The sequence below is a fragment of the Phlebotomus papatasi genome, chromosome 1 (assembly GCF_024763615.1).
Source record: "Phlebotomus papatasi isolate M1 chromosome 1, Ppap_2.1, whole genome shotgun sequence".
In the NCBI taxonomy this organism is placed as follows: Eukaryota; Metazoa; Arthropoda; class Insecta; order Diptera; family Psychodidae; genus Phlebotomus; species Phlebotomus papatasi.
In genome coordinates this window covers 81,054,861-81,077,287 of record NC_077222.1, presented here as the reverse complement: position 1 = coordinate 81,077,287, position 22,427 = coordinate 81,054,861, and the positions used below count along the sequence as shown (strand labels likewise).

The 22,427-nt window shown below is 33.1% G+C and overlaps 1 protein-coding gene across 5 annotated transcripts in view; it reads left to right on the top strand.

The window, feature by feature from the left end:
• The first annotated feature begins 260 nt into the window (after nt 1-260).
• LOC129810320 (adenylyl cyclase 78C) overlaps nt 261-22,427 on the top strand; it is a 44,430-nt gene continuing 22,263 nt past the window's right edge. For 2 of the 5 annotated variants that reach the window (XM_055860707.1, XM_055860711.1), the window contains exons 1-3: nt 261-440; nt 11,740-12,356; nt 22,163-22,364. In XM_055860707.1, coding sequence (XP_055716682.1) covers nt 12,247-12,356; nt 22,163-22,364 — 312 coding nt within the window. In that variant the 5' untranslated portion in view covers nt 261-440; nt 11,740-12,246. Of the gene's footprint in view, nt 441-11,668; nt 12,357-21,615; nt 21,879-22,162; nt 22,365-22,427 lie in introns of those variants that run through there. The other 3 variants (XM_055860710.1, XM_055860708.1, XM_055860712.1) reach the window with 3 other exon arrangements.

Below are 22,427 nucleotides of genomic sequence, written 5' to 3'. Positions count from 1 at the left end.
CACAAAGATGTTGTGAAAATTTCAAAGTGAGAGAGAGAAAATCTCGCTAATCCCACTCGAGTTGTAACGTAACATCATGAGAGAACAACATTAGGAAAATGTGAGAGAATATTTCTTTGAGGAATATTTCCCATACGATGCTTATGTATTATACTCTCAATCCTTGCGCCACGAGGATGTTTCTGTATTCGTGGTGGGTCAATGAGGAGAATTTCTGTAAAGTGGAAATTTGTATTTTAGTTTGCTTCAAGCGTGCGAGTCAGTCGGACGGATTATTTTCCCTTTTTAAGAAAATTGTTGGCCATGAAAGAAAACTCTTATTGCCATCTCTGAACCAAAGTGTTGAGCAAAAGAGTTCAAATTGCGGTGTGAGGCTGTGAAGTGAACATGAGTATCTCTTCAGTGTTGCACAGAAGCCAAGGGAAAATCCTCTTTTGAAAGTAATCCCCACCCACCACCCACATTTTCAACCAAGATGAAGAGCAAGAATGGAATTTGTGCTGTCTGACCTCTCAATATAACGGTTCTCTCAGACCACTTAAATTGAAAGTGCCCATTGTCCTGCCCAAGGAAAATCCTCTAAGCACCCATTTGCCTCTTGCATTTCCATCTCTTCTCGAGAAGTCATTAGGGATCTCCGTGTTGGGGCACATTTTCTCATTATTTATTTCTATGTTGACTGACTCCCTGTCTTGCAGAAATCTTGTTAAATATTCACCTCACAGCTGGGTGGATTGTTGACGAGCACTCCATGGAATTGTTTACAAGATGTGAAAATTCCGACTTAGATATACAAATCCACCCCGCACAATCCTTTCCACAACAAAATTGCGCATTTTTGCCACATTTTCACCTGGTAATCCCTCTTATGGCAACATGCTAATCTGTTTATTTATCTGCTAATTTGGAAATCATTTTATTACTTGTGGGTGAAAATTGAGAAAAGGCAATGTGAAAATCATCTGGCGAATAATTGTTTTATATCACAAATATAAAATAATTTACAATAATTAAGGAAGTTTAGGGGAAGGCTTCGCACACACTCTGACTTCGAACACTTCACATATTTTCCGTATTTCTTTAATAAATCTTACCTAAAAGCAATATAATTCACTAGAAAGTCTTCATTCACACATTTCCTGAAAAAAATAAGTGAGATTCATTAAAAGATCATGGGAAAAATATGAAATGTTCGAAGCCAAAGTATGTTCAAAGTCTGAAAGCCTTCCTTATAATTCATTGCAAGATTTATGTTACTGAATAGGCCTACAAGAGCTGGTTTAATAATATTTAAAGTTCAAAAGTGTAAAAGAATTTTAGAAATTACGAAATATTTTTAAGAATTTATCACTTACATTCAGATTACAATTTTAGTAAATTAAAATATTTTGATTTTCATCACTAAAGCGGTCTTCGTAGGCCAGGGGTTTTAGTCCCAGCTCCGGGGTAGTCTTGTTCAAGTCCCTTCCCTTGCATGCCAGGTCGTCACTTATCGGCATCGCTAGATTCTTCGAGACTGAGTCAGGTTGAATTCCTAAACTTGCTTTTCTTCTAGGGTAAATTAAGCTAATTCAAAACTTGCTCCAAATGGAAATTTTTCGCTACTCCAAATGGAAACGTCACTGTTTTCATGATAAATACAGTACTTAATTACTAAATTTATATATTTTCTATACCTCACTTTCATTATTTAGTTAATTTTGCTCCAAATAAAGCGAAAATCCATTCATATTCACAACTTTTAATTTGTGAATTTATCAGAAAAATTAAAAGTGTACCTTTTGACCATCGAATTTTTCATCGATTGACCATATTTTCCAATGAAAAAAACAATAAAGTGACTGTTGTTTATTCGTTTTGTTTAACATTTATGTCATATTTCTGGTTAATTTTAGTTAAATTAAGTGCTAATCTTTATTGTTAATGGTACGTGAAGTTTTCTATTGAAATAATTACCTATTTCGTGAACAAAAAGGGTTTTTCTGAAGTGTCTGCAAATGCTTCAATAGGAAACCCCGGAAATATGATTTTTTTTGGAGAGATTTTCTTATTGTTTTAGATGAGAAAGGAGAAAAGACAAGGAATAAGAACAAATCCTGCACTCAGGAGCAACTCAATAAAGTTTTGGAAGCCTTTCGTCGCGGTTTCACTTACACTTTTTGTCTCCAATTAGAAAGTTTCCCTTGTCTCCATTTGGAATAATTTGTTTCCAATAGAAGCATTTTACACTCGAGTATTTTTCTTGTATTTAAGAAGTTTTCAAATTATATCTAAAGAATTTTCACTAAACAGTAACATTCTAGAAGAGTCAAGGAGCAAATTTATGTAATTTATTTATGTTTTTACTGTTAAATATTTGTTAATTTTAAAAATTTTTTATACCGGTCAATTTGACCGGTATTGATAGGTTTAGTGTTAATGGAAAATTAGACAAGCCAAGCCATACGGCAAATTGCTGTGCAGGATACATTTATTTTAAATAGACTTATTAAGAGAAACTGGTTAACGTAATTTATAATCAAAATAATGATTAGACTACATGTCCGTTAGTTTCTCATTAAGTCGTCTCTTGGCTTAAACCGTAAAGCGGTCTTCAGACCAGATGTTTAGCCCAATTCTCGAAGGTCTCAAAATCCTAAATAATAATCAATTTTACTGGTTTTCCAGATTCTTAATAGATCATTTTGCCCTAATATCCAATTCTAAATGAAAATTTCACCAAGAACATTGACTGATAAGGAACTACAAAAGTTAAGCCATATGGCTAAGCTTTAGTTCTGAAGCCTGTATTATGCATTATCGTGTTCAAGTTTTTTATTTAATAATCTTTAAAAATTTCAAATGAGAGTTTTTAAACGTAGAATTATCCAAAGGTAATTAAAATGATTAGAGATTATTTTATTATAAATTGTATTCCTAATATTCCATTGAAATATATCAGATTAATCATGCTCTCTGATTGGCTAAAACTTTAGATGTTTTTAAGTTCTAGCAAATCAGGGAAAGGTTAGGCACATTTAATACATTTCAGTTTTTTAATTTAATATCACTTAAAATGCCATGTCTAAAGTTTTTGAAGAATATACAGTGGCAGCCAAAATAATAGAATCACTTTGCAAAGCTTATATTTTTTTAACTTTTGTATTTTTCTCAATTTTTTGATATAATTTTGAAGCAGAAATCTTCAAATTATTAGAATCGTAGAATAAGGGTTGTTTTGGTCGCTAGAGGTCTCTCCTTTACATAGAATACGTCAGTAGTGAAATTCAGTTCGGCCAAAAAAATTGGAAAACTGTCATTTATAGTTTCTAAATATGGCTTTATTTAAATTTATTCGATTTATAGACCACATTATTTAATTTAAATGAAAGTGGTCTTATCGTGTTGTTCAAACCAAATTTCACTATTAATCTATTCTGTGAGAAATAGAGACCTCTAGCGGCTAAAATAATACTTATTTGACGTAAGGTAATATTTTGGACATTTCTATATCAAAATTATTTCAACGAATAGGGATAAACAAAACTGCTAAAGGTAAAATAGTGGGCTTTGCGGAGCTGATTCTATTATTTTGGCCGCCACTGTATGTAAAAAAATATCAATATAACAATCATTGTTTTCATGATATGGGGAACTTGAGGCAGTAATGAATATGGGGTAATTGTAAACACTGATTTTTATGTCTACATTACTTGGATTTATGTTGATTATTTTTTCCGTAGGCAAGGACCCCTATTATTATTATTATTATTAATCGTAACAAGTCATTTTTTTAAAGTGAAAGAATAATGTCCATTTTAGACCGTCCTCCTGTGGTGTGGATGCTTCTTCCTTGTTCACGGAGTTATTGGACGAACCCCTATAGTATCTCGTAGGTTTCGTCCTCTGAAGTCTAATATATGATTAAAAAAATATCAGAGTTTACATCCATAGCATGTTTACCACTGCCCCAGTTTCCCTTATACAGAGAGATACAAGAATTGCTGATGAAAATAATGAAACATAGACATAGAGTTAGAAAATTGATAGTCTTTAGGAAAAGAGAACCAGTCAAATATTGACCTTCATATTTTTGTATTATTCTCACCACAGTTAGTTCTCCAGAAGTGCTCATCAATGAATAGATAACTATAAATATTTATTCAGAAGGCCAAGATGGACACATGTTGATGAAAGGTGCTGAGAAATTAATTTATAGCTTGAAGTTCTACATGCGCCTCAATTTTCCGAGCGAGAACCTCCAGAGTAAAAATGCGAAAAAAAGTGATAAGAAATCGAACTTGGTGGAGACTCAAACTAACAAAGTATTTTGATTTAATTGTTAGTCTGTTTCTGATTTTATTGCACGTTATTTGCCCCACATCTTTGGTTCAATAATGAAGAATTTCTTGGCATTCTTCACTCCATCCGATACAAATATACAAAAATAGACACAAAAAGCGATACAATTCGGGACGAACGCATGATGTTGAGTGTGAGATTTGAGCATTGGGGGGCTATCTGGATTTTCCAACAGACAGATGATGGCCAGCAAATAGAGAAATTTCATCCTACATACCCAAATGGTCAATGACAGAAAAAAAATCAAACACAGCCAGATGAACTCACAAGACCAGTAAATTACCCGGGAAACATTGGACGCGTGTGCGGAGGAGGGGATGGAAAAGTCAGAGATGTGAAAGATGGTACGAAAAGAAAATTGGCAACTTTTTTGAGGATAATTCCAAGAAGCTAAATTCCATTACACCAAAATTTTATTCCATTAGATTGTGCTCCTTGTCTTTTCTTCCGTTTTTCTCCTCTTCGCAACTCATCAGGTCCCGATTTTCCCCTCCTTTTCCCATAGAATATTAAGTAACAGACGTTTTTCCTCACTTTGCGACAATTTCTCGTTTATAACTTTCTTATTCTCTCTATCTCCTTCTTTTTGATACATAGAATGGAATTTCGATATTGAAAGATTTTTGTATTATACACAAAAAAAAGCCAAATTCCGCGCCCTTTTTCTCCTATCCACTTTTGTTTGTATCCCTTTTTCTTCCACCGAGATAAAGGAATTAAAAAGAAGTTGGAGAGAAAAGATCATTGTACACATTTTCTCCACCCAATTACCCCAGGATTTACGAAACAGAATAAAAATCAAGTTAAAATTTAATAAAATTTGAAATTTTCTCATAAATCTCATTTGGAAGGTCTACCAAAGTTCTTCGGAGAATTTTCCCAAGAGAAAAATCTATATGGTGGATTAATTTTCAGTGATATTCTGATCCCTGCGATAGATGTCCAAAAGAAAATTACCAAAATAGACAATACACTTCAAGAAAAATAATACGCCAATTGACCTTGTAAGAGCTACATCAAGTCAAATTTTATTAGACATTTTGTTGAAATCTTATCAAAGTGACCCAGCTTTCCGGAATTCTCGTACTCGTGATTTAGATGCTACAACCCTAAGATAGTTTTGTACATTTTGCATGAAGTTATATACGCTGTCTATTATGAACATCAGCTTAATCTTGCCATTAAACATTTTTACTTATTACTAGATAATTTGGAACGATTTATAAATTACTTAGGATTGACTAAAATGGCGTAGGTATCAGACAATTCGATTTTGAGAACAAAAAAAGATTTATTAATTCATAACCGATTGGAACAAGTTCAGACTTGTTTAAAATTCCAAGACCTTTCCAAAGAACTAAAATTTGTCGAAATCGGTTGACAAATACTCACTCTAGAGTCAGATTAACGTTTGACTCTGAAAAATTGTCGTTATGGAATGACATATTTTTGAGACATTTAAACATACAGAGAATAAATATTATGTTAATGATGCGAAATTCGACTTATGTAGGTTCCCTCTATACCCCAAATAACTATCTTTATCCATTTGATCTCTATAGGTCTGCGCATGGTTTGAAAGCCAGACGAAAAGACAGACAGCGCGATATCACTCCTCAAAAATATTTTGAATCCCGAAAACACGTTAAAAAGTTAAGCACCTAAGGGGTGAAAGGCGGAATTTTCGAGGTGTCAAAAAAAAAGAAATATTGTAATCGATCACTCGGTAGAGTTCGAGCAATTAAATTCTCCAAAAATACTTGAAAAATTCTTGACACTTTTGCTTTTGATAATAATAATTGTCCCACTTCATCAAAGGCTCTTTCCCATTTTAGTATATTGTTTATGAAGTACAATCTGTCATTCTTGAGAAATCCCCTTTAGTCCACGATGAAATTATACGAGATTTTAATTAAAAAGTCCCTTTTATCCACCCTATTGTCCCAAAGGAGGATGAAAAAGCATTAGATTGAGCATCCAGTCTATTATTAATGACAATGGGATGAAATTATGAAAAATTTCTCAACTGTTAGAGCTTATCTGAGATTTTCTTCTCATAATGTATTATATATACTTCATGATAAATATTTACATTAAGTAAGTTACACATAAATATACGCAGGGGACTACAATCAAACTTTCTAGTGTAAGAAATACAGTCATGTGCAGAGAAGTGCATTAATTGCAAGCTTAACTTTAAAATAAAGCGGTTCTTACATTTTTGAGTTTTCATGAAATATTTAAAATTGTTTTAATTCTGCTCAATATCACTACTTAAACGCTTAACAGGAAGCTTTCTCAGTAAAATCAATTATTTTATTCCATTCAATCTTACGGCGATAAGAGATGTAAATATTTATTAATACGTAATTATAGCGATTACCAGCAATTGGTTTATTTCAAGACACAAGCTATGTTTCATACAAAGTGTGTTGAAATGTCAGCACAAAAGTAAGTATAATAGCAGAAGATTTATGCATAAAAAAAGCTCCCAGAAGCTCAAAATCACTAAATAAATTGGAATGTAATTTATACTTTCCTAAGTCAACATTTCCCGTCTAGTTCTCAAAATCAATCAGGAGATTGTATAAATAATGAAAATTATACAAAAAACCAACAAGTGGCAAATAAAGAACATTTTAGACTTCATTATTGAATACCGAGAATCTTTTTCAAATTCCCATCCACTTCAATAAATTCTTCCCTGTTGCACCACAAGCCAATTACTTCTGCTGATATTTTCCTCGAATAAGTAAAAATGATTGTGCTTGTTCTTTTAAGAAACATCAATTTTTCCATTAAAAAGCAATGGTCAGTGAAAATTCGCCAAGTGCTCGATATTGCAAAAAAAACTGGGTACAATGGCCTAATTTGGGATCGGACTTAAATTGAAGGATTGGAATTTTCTTGATGTTTTAGGAGAGCAATAGGAAAACACGAAGAAACTCTTAAGGGGTTACGTGGGTCAAAAAGACTGGAAAGCACTATATTTTCTCTCATTTTTTTCTACATACCAAATTTATATTTTAATTTAAGATTTTAGCATATAAAAGTACAATATTTAAACTATATTTTCTGAAATTTTCGTTTAAAAATCTTAAAAATTCAGCCGTTAGGACTTGATTTTTGAAGATATTTTTGTATTTTTTAACACTGTCTTTTTGGTAAATACATACTTTTCCGTAGATAAGATTTCTCAGGGTATAGAGGAAACATGGGCACCGCCAAACATGGGGTAGTACTAAACACTAATTCTTATTTCTAAACTACTTGGACTATCTCGACCATTTCTTCAGCGGACAAGTATCCCTATAATGCGCCTATAAGTTCCTATAGGTCTTGTCTTTAGAAATCGAATATCTGATTAAAAAATTGCAGTGTTAGGTGCTACCCCATGTTTGGTAGTGCCCCAGTTTCCCGTATTCATTTGACATAAAAAAACTTAATATTTCCTGTCAGCTGAAGAGTTAAACTCGTAATTGACCGGTACATTTTTTTAGAAGTGAAATTTGGATTTCTGCAGAATTTTATACCAAAAAATAAATACAATTTTCGGCATATTTTTATCACGTTATGTATTGGTGAATAATGCACAACGCACAATAACTTTTGTTTGTAAACATGTTTTCAAAATTTCCCATGAGAATGAGCGAGATGACTAGATCTAGATCTCACTCACTTTCATTGAAATATCAAAAACATGTTTACAAAATAGAAGTTATTGTGCGCTAGGCATTATGACTAACGCACAATAACTTTTGTTTGTAAACATGTTTTTAAAATTTCCCATGAGAATGAGGAGATGACTAGAAGTATGTTTCATTCACTCTCGTTGAAATGTCAAAAACATGATTACTAAACAAAAGCCATTGTGCGTTGGACATAAGTTGTGATCAAAATAAAATGAATCTACCGTTCAAGTACGAGTTTATCTCATAAGCTAACAGGAAATATTTAGTTTTTTGGCGTCAAATGAATATACTCTAAATAAAAAATCTTGTCCACCCAAAAGTATGTTTTGAAATTTTGAAATGAAAATTTCAGTTGAAATGTTGTGCTTTTATATGCTTAAGAGCTCGAATGACTTTGGTTCATTTTGTCGAAAAAATATGTAAAGAAAATATGCTATTTTTTTAGTCTGTGAAACCCACGTAACCCCTTAAGTGTAAAACTTATTCTCCTTAGTGGTTTTCTTTTTCTCTTTTCTCATTTGAAACAGTGAGAAAATCTAAAAAATCCAATTTTATATCCAATCCCAAATTACCTCGTTGTACCCCTATATAACTTACTTAAGCCGGGTTTATATGTTTTTACGAAAATTCTTATAAATCGTTCAAAAAATTATTAAGTTTTATGTATTTATTAAATGCATAAGTTTTTGAAAGTCCGTGTTAATACTTTGAAAATTCCTGGGCCTTAAAAATTCTCAATGTGGAATAAACTGTCTTCACAACGGACAAACATCCGGAAGTCCGGAAGTTAGTTTTCAGATCCGCAAAATTCTACAAAAAATGCAATCCTTTTTAGAGGATAAAGGAATCCTTTCATCTTTGTTAGAGCAATGAAATACAAAGAGATGTCCACCATTCTTTCTCTCGCTTCGGACTTCCGTACAATTATATTGTTGTGCTCTGTAGCAGCATTTTCCATGCAAGAACATCCGTTTGTTTAACCATACATTTTTCCACTCTCCACCAAGGAAATTCAATATTTGCATAATTCTCTAAAAGGTGCGATATGCTGTTGCCCTCTCGTTTTATTCTTCGACGAGATAGTGCTTTTGTGCATGAAGATACTGGAGATTCATGCTATTTTCAAGGGGCGTACAAAGCACTTATGAGATACATAAATGGTCCACCGTAACATTTTCACTGGCATAATTTTCATTGGTGATACTTTGATCCCTAAGATTTTCTCACATACTAAATTACCATCAATGACCGTCGGCTTAAATCACTCCAGGAATTCACTCAAACGACCGTATAATTGGAATTTTTGAAATCTAAGAAATCTCTTCAACTGAAAATGATTTAATTAAATTCTTGGTATACAGAAGATTAATAATATGATACTGTAAGATAAAAAGGTCAGACGACAATATATAATGACTGCTGGATATATGTTAACAATGTTATGCAATGAATGTACAACACTCAAAAATTTAAGTGATTTAAAAAATAAAAAATATTATATATTCAGTAGGAGGAAGTGAGATAAGGGGAGGTGGGGCTACTTTGAGCTGTGGGGCTAGATTGTTATACGACTTTTCCGCCTATTTCTAAATGAAGCTGGTCCTTATAATTATTTTATTTAGATACACTATATTTTGTGTAGGGGAAAGTGCTCTCCCTTCGAACATTCATGCCTTCGAATAATGTGAATTTCTTTTACTTTTCCTAAGAGATTTACACTAAATTATCTCCGAATTATCAACAATTGATGATAAGCCAACTAATATTTGATAGAAATGTGTAAGTCTCTTAGGAAAACTAAACGAAAATTCACATTATTCGAAGGCATGAACGTTCGAAGGGGGAGTACTTTCCCCTATCCAAATTACATCATGTTAAAACCCAGTTTTCATTAAAAATATGCAAAAAAATTGTATAACAATGTAGCCCCATAGCTCAAAGTAATCCCACCTCCCCCTGCCCTTGGAATACGGGTTTTTATCCTATTCTAAAATAAAATTGAGCCTTATCACACTGAGAAAAAAGAGGGTGCGATTAACATTTTTTCCTCAGAAATTTAACACTTTTTAGGTGTAAAAATATATCAACATGTTTTAATGTTAATTTTACACCTTATTAGGGGTAAAATTAACATGAAAAAGAATACCTTTAATACCTTATACACCTAAAAAGGGTAATATTTACATCGATTGTAGATCAATGCTGCAGGATAAAATTAATATTTACGGAATGTTATTTTAACTTTTTCGGATTTCTCTCAATGCATGATATAATTTAGCTCTACAATCAAATTGAAAAACTAAATTATATTTTGAATTTCCATTTATAAATAGGAGAAAAATTCCTATTTCATTCCTAGAAAAATTCCTATTCCCCAAATACAAAGGTGTCCCCCAGTTCCTCCTAATAAACATTTTTACTAAACAAAATTTAATTTTAAAGTAGAACTACCGTAGATGCGGGTGATTTTGTCCTCTGTAGATGACTTGGCCCCTTACTGTTCGTAAACTTTTCTTTAATTTTAATGTGTAAGAATAAGGATGGTTTTCACCAATAAAACGTGACAGATCAGATCATTAAAAACCATCATTCCTGGAAAAATTCCTGGTGACCTAAAGGGGATTCGAACCCGCATCATAGAGCGAGTACTCTACCACTTGACCCATTGAGTGCTCACCCAAAAATAAGACATTCAAAGACAGACCACTCCCTTAATAGGATTTTAGAAATCAAATTCTATAAAACCATAAGGAGCGTTATGTAAAATGTAATATTGAGGAAACCACTCTTTATTCTAAATATATACAATTCCCTTGCTATTCATTGAAATATTTATCAGCCTTATACAAACATTTTTTGTACAAATTATACGCAATGAAAAAAATCATTTGGTGACTAATTCTACCCCGGTCTCTCCTAATTGACTCCTTGAAGGAGTATTTCTTAACCTATCCAAAAAAACTTGCAATAGAATTTGTTGGAAAGGTCTTTAACCCCTTGACAAGTAAAAACTAATTTTATTCCGATATTCAGCGATTATGAACTGATAATTAATTTTAAATCTTTTACTAAAATTGCAGAAGAATTACCAAATTGAGGAAAAACTTAACGAAACTCTCAAACTCCTGAGCATTGTCCTATTCCCCTATATTCGCTATATCTTTAATAATCTATACTCTAAACGTCTAAACTAATAATTGTGAAACCATAGGGCATAGCGGGAATAGCTTAAAGTTACAAATTCGAGCATTTCGCAAGACACTTTGCTACCCCTTTTGTGTATCATTAAAATATTAATTTTAATACTAAAATGAACCAACATTTATAATTCTACTCTTTTATTACTAAGCACCTTCCTTTAGTGAATTCAAGACTTTTTACAACTTTTCAAAAAGAAAAATAAAATGCTCATTCTATTATACACTAACCATAAACCATAAAATCTAACCACTTTGGATAATTTTATCTATATTCTAAGATTTTATAGCAAAATTTAAAAGCCCATTCAAAAATCAAGTTTATATGGGCATTTAATTTAAATGCATCTTAACTTTACAGATACTCTTTAAAAAATATATTACAAATGTAAATATCCTTAGTTATACCGTACTCGTATAAGTCCCTTTACTTAGAAAAACCTAACACATCAGTAAACCTCTTCACACTTTAACGATTTCTTGGGTATTTGAGTGAATTTTATGTACAGGAAAAATCACAAATGAACTTCCCTTCTTGCTTTTGTGAGATTTTCTCTCTCTCTTTCGAAACTTGGCGGGAATCGTATGAGGAGTTTGGAGCGAGATGTTATATGGGAATGCGATAAGAAAGGTGCTCCACAAATTATCAAATGGTGTATAAAATATAGTGTCAATGCGGAACTTTATCATCTCACCAGAGATTTTCACGATCATCTGTGAAGTGTTGGGAGAACATTTATGCATAGCCAAAGAAGTGAGTGAAGGAGTGAATTAAAATTAGAAGAGAAAAGTGAGAAATGGGAGTTCCGTGGTCAAAACAATGTAAAAGACACGAACACATCAATCGGAATCATAAATAGATTGACAAACACTTTTATTGGCTGGAATACCACAGGAGGAAATTGTCCTTTTTTCCCTGTCTTGCCAGAAGAACAACACAGACCGGATTTGTTCCGGAGGGGCAAAGGGTTTGGGTGTCTAATAATTGAAAATAAGTGAGGTGGAAGTGGAAAATTATGACGTCGTCTCATCATCATCAAGTGGAAATTCCGGATGATGAAGCAGAGGATGTAACGATAAATGTTCTACTGGATGATAATATTAATGGAGAGGAGACAACTCTGCGGTAAGATTCAATACTCACACCTCTATTTGATTAATTTTTCAATTTACACCAAGGTAAAATAATTACAAGTTTCACCTGATAAACACATGGCAAAGGGCAATCGGGAGAGAAATGGGATTTATTTGTAGCATCAATCGGTGATGGGTAACATGGAAAATAATAATGTGAGAGTGTAAAGGAAAAATTCAATTTTCCCTCTGTTTTTGACGCCTGTTCAAACACATACATTGCAATTCAGACTCGTCATTTTTCCCTGATTTTTTTTTTTATATTCCCTAACACCAATGTGGTGGGAGTTGGAGGTAAAAGAAAACGAGAACACCTAATAGAAAATGTTGTAAGATGACTTTTGATAACAAAGTTGTGAGGAATTTTTATTCATTTCTCCACACCAACCAAATGGGTAGGATGAAAAATTACGAGTGTTGAGGCAAAATGAAGGTAAAACAAGTAAAGAAAATTCAAACAGATTCACCCAACATTCAAACTCATTTTCCGCTTAAAAAGCTCACACCCTTCCCTAAAATACTTTAACATTACTCAAATATTTTCACCATGTTCTTTACATCTCCTGTGTTAAATTGCTCAGGATAAGAAACTTTCCAATTGACTCTGATAAAATATACATATATAGCATCGCGACAAATATTACAGAATCTTCAATTAAACGAGGTATTCTGAAGGTAATTTTCAAAAGCAAAAAAAAGAGGTTTTAAATGGTTGACAGAACGGAAGAACGCAAATTATGAAGAAATTTGAGTCCACATGGCCTTAAATTCACAAGAACATTACTTCAGAATGTGTGTTTATTTATCTTACGAAGATCACATTACACATTTTATTATGGTATTTAAATGATGTGCTTTTCCCAAACACTGCAAGGAAATTCAAGTAAATTTATAGCTCTCTTTTACTAATTTGCAGCTTAAGAAAAGAGGAAAAACAATAATTAATTTTTAATTCTATAAACCTCTCTCTACGGTAAAAAATGTGTAAAATGTTAACACTGAGAAAAAACGAGGGTGCGATTAACTTTTTTTCCTCATAACTTTAACACTTTTTAGGTGTAAAAATATATCAACATTTTTTAATGTTAATTTTACACATTTTTAAGGGTAAAATTAACATGAATAAGGGTAACTTTAATTCCTAATACACCTAAAAAGCATAATATTTACACTGATTTCGGATCAATATTGCGGGGTAAAATAAACATTTCCGGAATGTTATTTTAAGTTTTTCGGATTTCTCTCAGTCAGTGAATATTTCAAAAGTGTGAAATTGAACATTCATTGATTGCAAAGAATGTAACATTTTCTATTATTATTCTTATAAATATTATCAAGAAAGTTTTCTGGTTAAAAATGTTAAAAAAAAAATACAAAAATTTGCGGTATTTTTGTAGCATGATCCAAAAATTACCAACTCTGTGTAATTCAACTAAAGTTGTGTAAATGAAGTGCTCAAGGAAAAAAATATTGAAAATAAGATATAAGAAATTCACAAAAATTTAAAAATGTAAAAGAAAAAAGTTTATAGTTAAAATGAAATAAAATAAATGATTATACAAAATTTTCAATTTAAACAAAATTTAAAAATTAAATTTATTCAATATTTCAATATTACGAATCTACAAAAATTTTGTGTAACGAACTTTAAATGTTAACAATGGTATTTAGGGAGTCTTATTTAAATCCAAAAGAATTTTTATAAGTGACACAGGCTCTTCACAGAAGGCCTAGAATATGTTAATGATGATACCCGCCCTGGACGTCAAAAACCTATGAAAATTTCGAAGCAGCGAATACATTTTTTATGGAAAATTGTAGAATCACTATTAAAAAAGTAGTTAAGTGAATGTAGTTCGGTCACTTTTGGTTGATAAGAATTAAACACGGGTTTAGATCTGGTTAGGATTTATTCCTTTTTTCTTTTAACGACGTTTCGGGGATTTTTGCCATCTTCTTCAGGTATTGAGATCAATGGACAAATCGGGTAAGGGTTTTTCACAATTACTACCTTTTCCCACAAAATTGGACAAATTTGCACTATGACGGTAAATTTTAATGTTAGAAGCAGATACATTTTTTTTTATTACATTATACTTACATTACATATTTTATTTAATGTAAAATGTTTCGAACAATTTACTTATAGTCATTTTTGGTAAGCTCCAAATAATTAACATCCATTTATAGAAATAGTTCACACCAAAATAGAAATCCACAATCCATTATTCCCCAGGCCCTAATTTTCCTGCAGTGTACTCTGAGTGAGAATCTATTTAAAGTGCTGGATCAATGCATATATATGTAGGTTTTATGTAACATGGTTACATAACAATTATTTTATACTTCCGTACGTTTTTAGAGATAACGATTTTGGACCTTCGAGGGACCCCCTCATAAGTTAACAAAAGATCCATTAACTTTATCTTAATTTCCCCTATTTTGCCCACCAAAACCATGTTTTTAGAGATTTCTCAAAAAAACCGTTTTGTGATTTTTCTTTAACTTGAATATGTTTTAATTACAAATACTTATGTCCGTAAAATACTTTTAAATAAATATTTCAAGGCTGTTGGAAGACATATTCCCAGGTATAATTTATTGTTAATGGGATAAAATAATTTATATTCTAAGTTTTACCATCATTTATCATTTAGGATGAAGGCGGAATTACTACGGGGTTATTGAAAATTCACGTCTTGTCCTTAAAGTTATCTTTGGTGTACTATATGCATACTCAAATACAACCAAGTAAATATACAAACCAAATAAGGTGTGGAATCTCTCTAAATAATCCCTCTTTATATGGCATATAGCCTCAGGGAAGGGCAAAAATTTCGCACAATGACCAAAAATTATTCTAACATGAGGTAAGGGATATACAAATTATTATATACACACTGACGGGTGAAATTTGTAGAATAGAATAGAGCTATTTGGACATTTAATTTTTTCACTTTGTTCAAATTTAGGGCTTTCAGCCACCCCCATGGCAAGTTGTCTTTTTTATATGGAGCTTATTTGAAGACAGCTCCTTTACTCAGCTCACAGAGGTGATAGGGAAAGGGTATATTTAGACAAAAATCTAGTATATCTATCCCTCAACAGGGATTAGGATCTTATAATAAGAGATCACCAGCCCCCCCCCCATTTTTAAAATACTTCGCGTAACGGTTGGGAATGCAGAGAAATTCTTACATGAATTTTATGTAAATGCGAGCTTTGGCTTTAACTCCACAGGTCACAAGTCCTAGGGTTGCTTTTAGCTATGTATGTAAAATGTGGTAGTTATGTACAGTAATTCGGATATTTCTTTCAAAATATAACGATGTGAAATAATGTAAAATTACCTAGAATCGGTTGAGAATTACAGCCTTCCGTTTAACCTTTGATCTCGAACCTGTTAAAAATAGGTGAGGTTAATTGTATTTGAGAAATATCCGCTTGAGTAACTTCTCTCTCACATTTGAAAATTAAGAAAAAAGTTAGAGAAATATACAAAATTGCCAAAAATTGCTCAAAAATACGATTTTAGATTATTTAAAGCGTGTATATACGATAAATTTTGGCCATTGAAAAACGGCGCTCACATGTTAACCACAGTATTATAAAAAAAACAAAGATAATTTTATTGGGATTTTTCTAGGATTTTGTTTTTTTTTTAGTACAACGACCTCTCGCCAAAATTGCGCACCTTCTTAATTCCCTTCATTAAGGACTTGACAAACCCTTTTAAACGGTCTCGGAAGGCTTTGTTCCACTTTTCCTCGAAATCAGGAAAGGTTTCAGCTGACTGACCGTTCTTTCTGAAATTTGTCTTCAAAATTTCCCAGTATTTCTCAATCTTCTGGAGTGCAGGATGAGTTATACATCTTTCTTATCGGTGGCAGCCAAAATCCCGAAAGCCAAAATCCAGAACGCCAAAATCCCGAAAAGGCCAAAATCCCAAACGCCAAAATACCGAAAGGCAAAATCCCGAATGTTCAAAATAGTGAAACGGATGAAATTATATGGAGGAAAATGTATAGAACAATTTCCCAAGACACAGAAGATTTCCCTTTGTCTCCAGCAAGCAGGGGTGCAATCGTGGGAGTAGCTATGACACTTTTAAGAATTCGGGATTTTGGCTCTCGGGATTTTGGCCCATTCGGGATTTTGACTTTCGGGATTTTGACTGGGACCCCTTTCTTATAGCCTTGGAATCCTTTGAGAAAATGATCGTTGAATTTCCGCTACCTTGTTTTAAGCATTTTGACGATGTTTATCGGAGCGATGGGGAGCAGCCTGAGCTTTGTAGGTTTCTCAAACCATTCCTCTTCTTGATTTTATGGACCAAGCTTCAACGTATTCCCATCTTTTTGCCAACATCACTCATAGAAAGATAAAGTTGCTTCTCGGAAAACTCAAGCACTTTCTTTTACATCCTGAATCCCAGGCTTTTGGCTACTTCCTCCTGGGCTGAGCAACAGTCTTATGAGTTTCTTGAACCGAATTATAATCTTCCGGACAGTGGTGCGACACAATTCCCTGTCACTTTCGAAATTTCAGCATAACTCGCATTTCGATTTTTGAGATTATTGTCAATTTTTAATCTTTGTATGCTTTTCATCTTTTTGCAATTACTCAGTCAAAAATCAATGTTTTTTAACAAGATTTTCACCAAAAGAAAGCTCATTAACCCTTTAACGACGAGACACTTTTCACGGGCTGAAAATCAACAATAAAAATTAAACTGAGAAACATAATCAATGATAAGTGTTACATCTAACCTTGGAAAGCCCTACAGATACTGATTCGGTGTATTTTGTGCTTCTATGAACGATAGGTACAAAAATAGCCCAAAAATTTAAGTAATTTTTCTGAAAATATCAATGAATAATATTTTTCGCTTTAATGAAAAATATTACGTATGAGTATTGTAGTTTTTATTACCAAAAGGGTTTTGCTTAAAAAAAATTGGAAGTATAAAAAATAAATAAAAACAATTATGAATTTGAGAATTTGAAAATTCGCCATTTTTGAGATTAAATATTTACTGCATAGCAAATAGCGAGAGAATTGCAAAAAATATTCTAGATTCCTTCTACCTTCTACTTTACAATTATGTACAGACATAAGAAATAAATAACTTTAGGTAGTCAGGAAAAATTATTTTCTTTATGGGACACCGGTGTTCCAATCGTCCTTAAAGGATTAAGATCTCTTTAAACAACACTGAAGAAAAAAAACTAAATCCAAAGCCTACTGCGACTGACTTTATATCAAACGTTGTCCAAAATTTTTCGTATACACGCTTTAGCTCAGATTTATGGGGAGATCCAGTATAAACCTGTAGGGGGATTCTGTAACAATCTGACAATGTCATATGACAAATTTTCGTGGTTAATTTGGAGAGCAGGACAACAATAAAAGCCGGGAAAATCAAATGGCTATTACAAGCATCTCTATGAACTTCTAATCATTGGTGTGAGTCACATTTTAGAACCCTTGCTGAATTTACCACATAAAAAATTCTAAATTTGTCAGATAGAATAATCATATACTATTACAGAATTCCCCTGCTGGACACGTTATCTCTCATTACAGCTTTTTTAGAAGCAGTAAGGTAACTGTATTTTTCTTAAAACTTCTGAATCTCTTGATTTTCTTTTTAAATATGATCTTCTGGAGGTAATGTATTTTTATAACACTTTAAAATACTGCACTCCAAAATATAATTTCTCGAAATTTATGTACACTTGATAGTTTCTTAGTGTCGTTTATAAAGTACCGACTAAAAGAACATCTTTAGATAGAATCTATGACTGCTTGAAAAGTGTTTGGAAAGAAAAAACTCAGAGAAATTTAACTGAAGCGATCGAAGTAAAAAAAAATTATTAAAAAACACGACTCCTCAATCAAATTATATACTCTCTTTGATATATAACTTTTGAATTATCAAAAAGTGAGTGACAAATATGAGCATTATTGTCACATTTTTCCCTTTTTCTATAAATCTACATTTCATTTTTCTGTCGCCTTCTCCATTATTTTTCTTTTTTTGGTGAAATAAGAGGGCGAAACGAGTGAAAAGATTATCAAAGTCAAAGAATTAAATTCACCATACAAATGAACATTTTGTAAAAGAAAACCTCTAAAGTAGATGAAAATTTCACCCCAATTACCATGATTTTTCTCAAGCTTCACTCAATTGTGGGTGAGATTTTTCTCTTTTCTTGCACGCCTCTACCATATACATACACCATCATGATCCGCAAATTACCCTTCTTTGAACTTTTGCCCCCGACAACACACACTCACGGGAGCACGAGTAAGAGCTTTAACCCTATGTGTCTCACGCTGAGAGCTTTCAATGGGCGACACAATTTAATAACCCGATGTTTCCAGCCAACACATCGGCAAACCACCATACACAACCCCAATATACATGAATTTGATTAGTGAATCCACTATTTGCTGAGTGTAAATGCCTCTCTGCGTGCAGGGGATGGTATAAAGAACTTTCAGCGGGACTGTGAACTTGCCTTTTGTATGCAATTTAATTACAAGGCGACACAATGGGGATGCCGGGTACTTCATCCTCCCCAAAGTATGTTTGGTCACAATTAAGGGTGGGTACAAAATGTACAATAGCTTGGTGTTTCCCTTGCAAAAACTGCGCTCTTCTCACCTCTTCCACCTCATTTGCACTCTCGTCTTGCAACCAATTATAGCGTTAAAATTAACTTTTGCACTTGCATTTACTGAGCTTTTCCCACCTTTTCCCTTTGCTTATTTTTTCGCTTTTTTCACACCACTCGATTTATTGATTGAAATGCACCAAATTTGCCCTCTTTTCTTACTCTCCATTATCTCCTTGTTTCCAAGCAAAAAAAATAAAATTGCATATCTATGGAATCTCAACTTCATCTAAGAATAAATGGACATTTACTTCACGTAAAATATTTTGCAACATGGAAAAAATGTCCAAGAGCCTCAAAACACATATCGATATCGTGCTAAGAAATAAAACAGAAAAAGTTCACAAACTCATGCTTTGAGATATCCGTTTCTAAATTTCTTACATAAGTAACAATAATCTTCCACTGTATATTAGATTAATATCATTAGAAAAGATGTATACACTAAAACCAAATTTAATTAATTCTTCAGCTCAGTAATTAGAATGCAATTTAAGATAATACGTCGTATAGTTCTAAATTAGTCTATTTATTGAACTTGCTTAATACACCCTTTGTCTCATCGCGAGAGCATAAAATGGAACAATTTACTTTGCTAACTCAAGTATCTCGTTGATAAACTTTCCAAACTTTTCTCAAGATTCACTTAATTACCGTAACAAAGTACGTATAATAAAAGCCAAGTGAATTGTGTGAAAATTGAAGGAAAATTTTTGGCAAACCACTCAAAATGTATTTTATAAAATACGAGATTCTTTCTAATGTCTAGACACAGATCCGATGTTTTCCTTTAAGTATTTTGTGTGGAAAACTTTCTGTCTTCTACGGTTACATGAAAAGCTCTTCTTACCACATTTGTTTTTCACTCCCCTGCGTACACCGTAAAGTTATATATCGAGACAATTTTATTGATATTCAACTTGATATTAATGTGAACAAAAAAAATCATCATAGGGAAATAAGGAATGGGGGACTCTGGGAAAAAATGGAATAAATTGATGAAGGATGGTCAATTGTGTTGGTTGCTGTGAAGCCAATAAATCAGAGACAAAAAGACATAAATACGGTCGGATGCAAAGTAGGGTCAAATAACGACAATTTGCAATCTTTTTCGCTATGTAAATTTCCATCTTTTCTCATGAAAATCATACGATGGAGAAAAATATATTCCTATAGGGAGAAATGTGCCATATGGTGAGAATTACACTATTAGCCACTTTGATTGTTACTCTGTTTGATTGATAACACGCGGCTCTGTCACAGATTCCGATAACGACGACACATTTTCTCATTCAACAACCCATAATTAACCCTTTTTCGTGTTCACCCAAAACAGACAATACATACATGGATGCGAGGATAGCAGATGGAGAAGTGATTTGATAGCTTTTTCACCTTGTTTGAACATCATCCCCCAAAATTTGCCAGCAATTCGAGTAGATTTTCCTTCATTTCTATCCAGCAATATAGGGAAAACAGATTGTGAATCTGAGATTGAAAATAATATAACAAGTTGGGAAAAATTGTCCGATGCAGAAAATAATCCAATCAGGATTTTTGCAAATACACATATCTTCTGGTAATCCTTTACCTTTCAATTGCATGAAAAAGAGCAGTATTTTGTGTATTGAAAACTCATGGGACTAGAATGGGAGAAAAATCGCTTGATATACACCATTTACTTTTTTTTTTTGGCTTGTATTTTATCCGGAAAACTCTCTCATTCACTCTACTAAATATTCAAATACGAGCTTTCGGAAAATGTTTGCAGGAAACTATATATAAAATAAGAGATGACATACCTCTATCTCTGAGGTTTAATTACTATTTTATAGGATGTTAGCTTAAGAGAATATATAACATATATATTATGCATCATTTTTAATTATATGATACCGTTTACTTAAGAGAACATTTTAGTATACCTTAGAGAACATTTCTTATGTTAAAATTATAGCGAATACCATGCGACTTTATGCAATAAAAATGTTGCATTGCAACCAAAAGTTTGCAATAAAGTAAATACAATTTTTTTTTGACCCTTACATTCTAGAAATATCCTTTCGATAGAGTTATTGAATTTATTAGAGTGGAAATTTTATCAGCTAATTCCGCAATTTTTCCTATGTCTCACTCTAGAGATCGTGTATGCAAAATTTATGACACCCCTATTCCCAATCGAGATACAATGTTGAAACTATTGGATGGAAAATATAAGTTTATGTTGACTTTTTTTTCTGCTGGGGTGACTACCAAAAAGTGAACATACAGCATACTTCTGCAAATTCACCTCACCTCCCATGCTAATCACTTTGACTCATCCGCGTTGATGTTATCGCGCCAATATGATAAAAACGCCCCTCCCTCGCGAACATACACATTGTATATATCAAGTAATTATTGTAATTTCATCACTGCGTTGCCCCAACACCCAAGTAACTCCTCACCGCCCATCCCGTCCACTAAATTCAGACCACACATTCTGACCTTCGTCATCATCCGTCGTGCTATCCGCGCGCACACACTTTGGCGCGTCGCTCAAGAGTTCCTCTTTTAGTTTCGGGACGTAGCTTCAAGCGACTAGACGCATTTTCCCACAAAAGTCTTCACACAACACAAAACCATTATTCCCACAATCTCATCCACCACGGACAGTTATCAGTCACCCTCTGAGCCGCACAATTGCTCAGAGATCTCATTCCATGACAATGCAGTGCATCGTTATCGTGGGATTTATTTGACACTGTGCCCGAGATCACGCAGAAAAGGGATAAATTACCACCCCAGAAGGATAAAGTGATTCTGGTGTATTTCGTGCGAGAATTTATCTCAAAGTGAGTTTCTCTTCTCATTTTTCAACTTCCTATTAAAATCACCACGAAGAGGAGAAAAAAAAGGATTAAAAGAAATGCCATCAAAGTGTAATGAAAATACCTTTCTCCACAAAATTTCTCTGACCAGCCAATTTGAAGCTCATAGATAAAATTTCCTTTAGTGGTGATACTTTTCTAGCCAAGTTGAGACAAGTCCCATTGAAGTGAGGACGAGAGTGAGGGCATTTCCCAAGAGAGTGTGTGGTGTGTTAATTAAAAGTTGAAAAGTGTGAAATCCGTTGCAGGTTGGTTAAACCCACAAGATTGTGGTCTCGTGTCATGGATCGCCTAATTGCAACTGATGGGAATAATCAGGACGAAAGGGGATTATCTACTGGACCCGCCACCAATTCAAACTCATCTCTGGCCCACAATGGATTCATCAATAACGGAACCACTGCTGATATGGATGATGATCTGTCAGACAGTGGGATTGGCAAGGCGGATGTGAGTATATTTGAAAATTTTATTCCACTCATGCAAATTCAACTGAGACAGTTTTAGGTACCA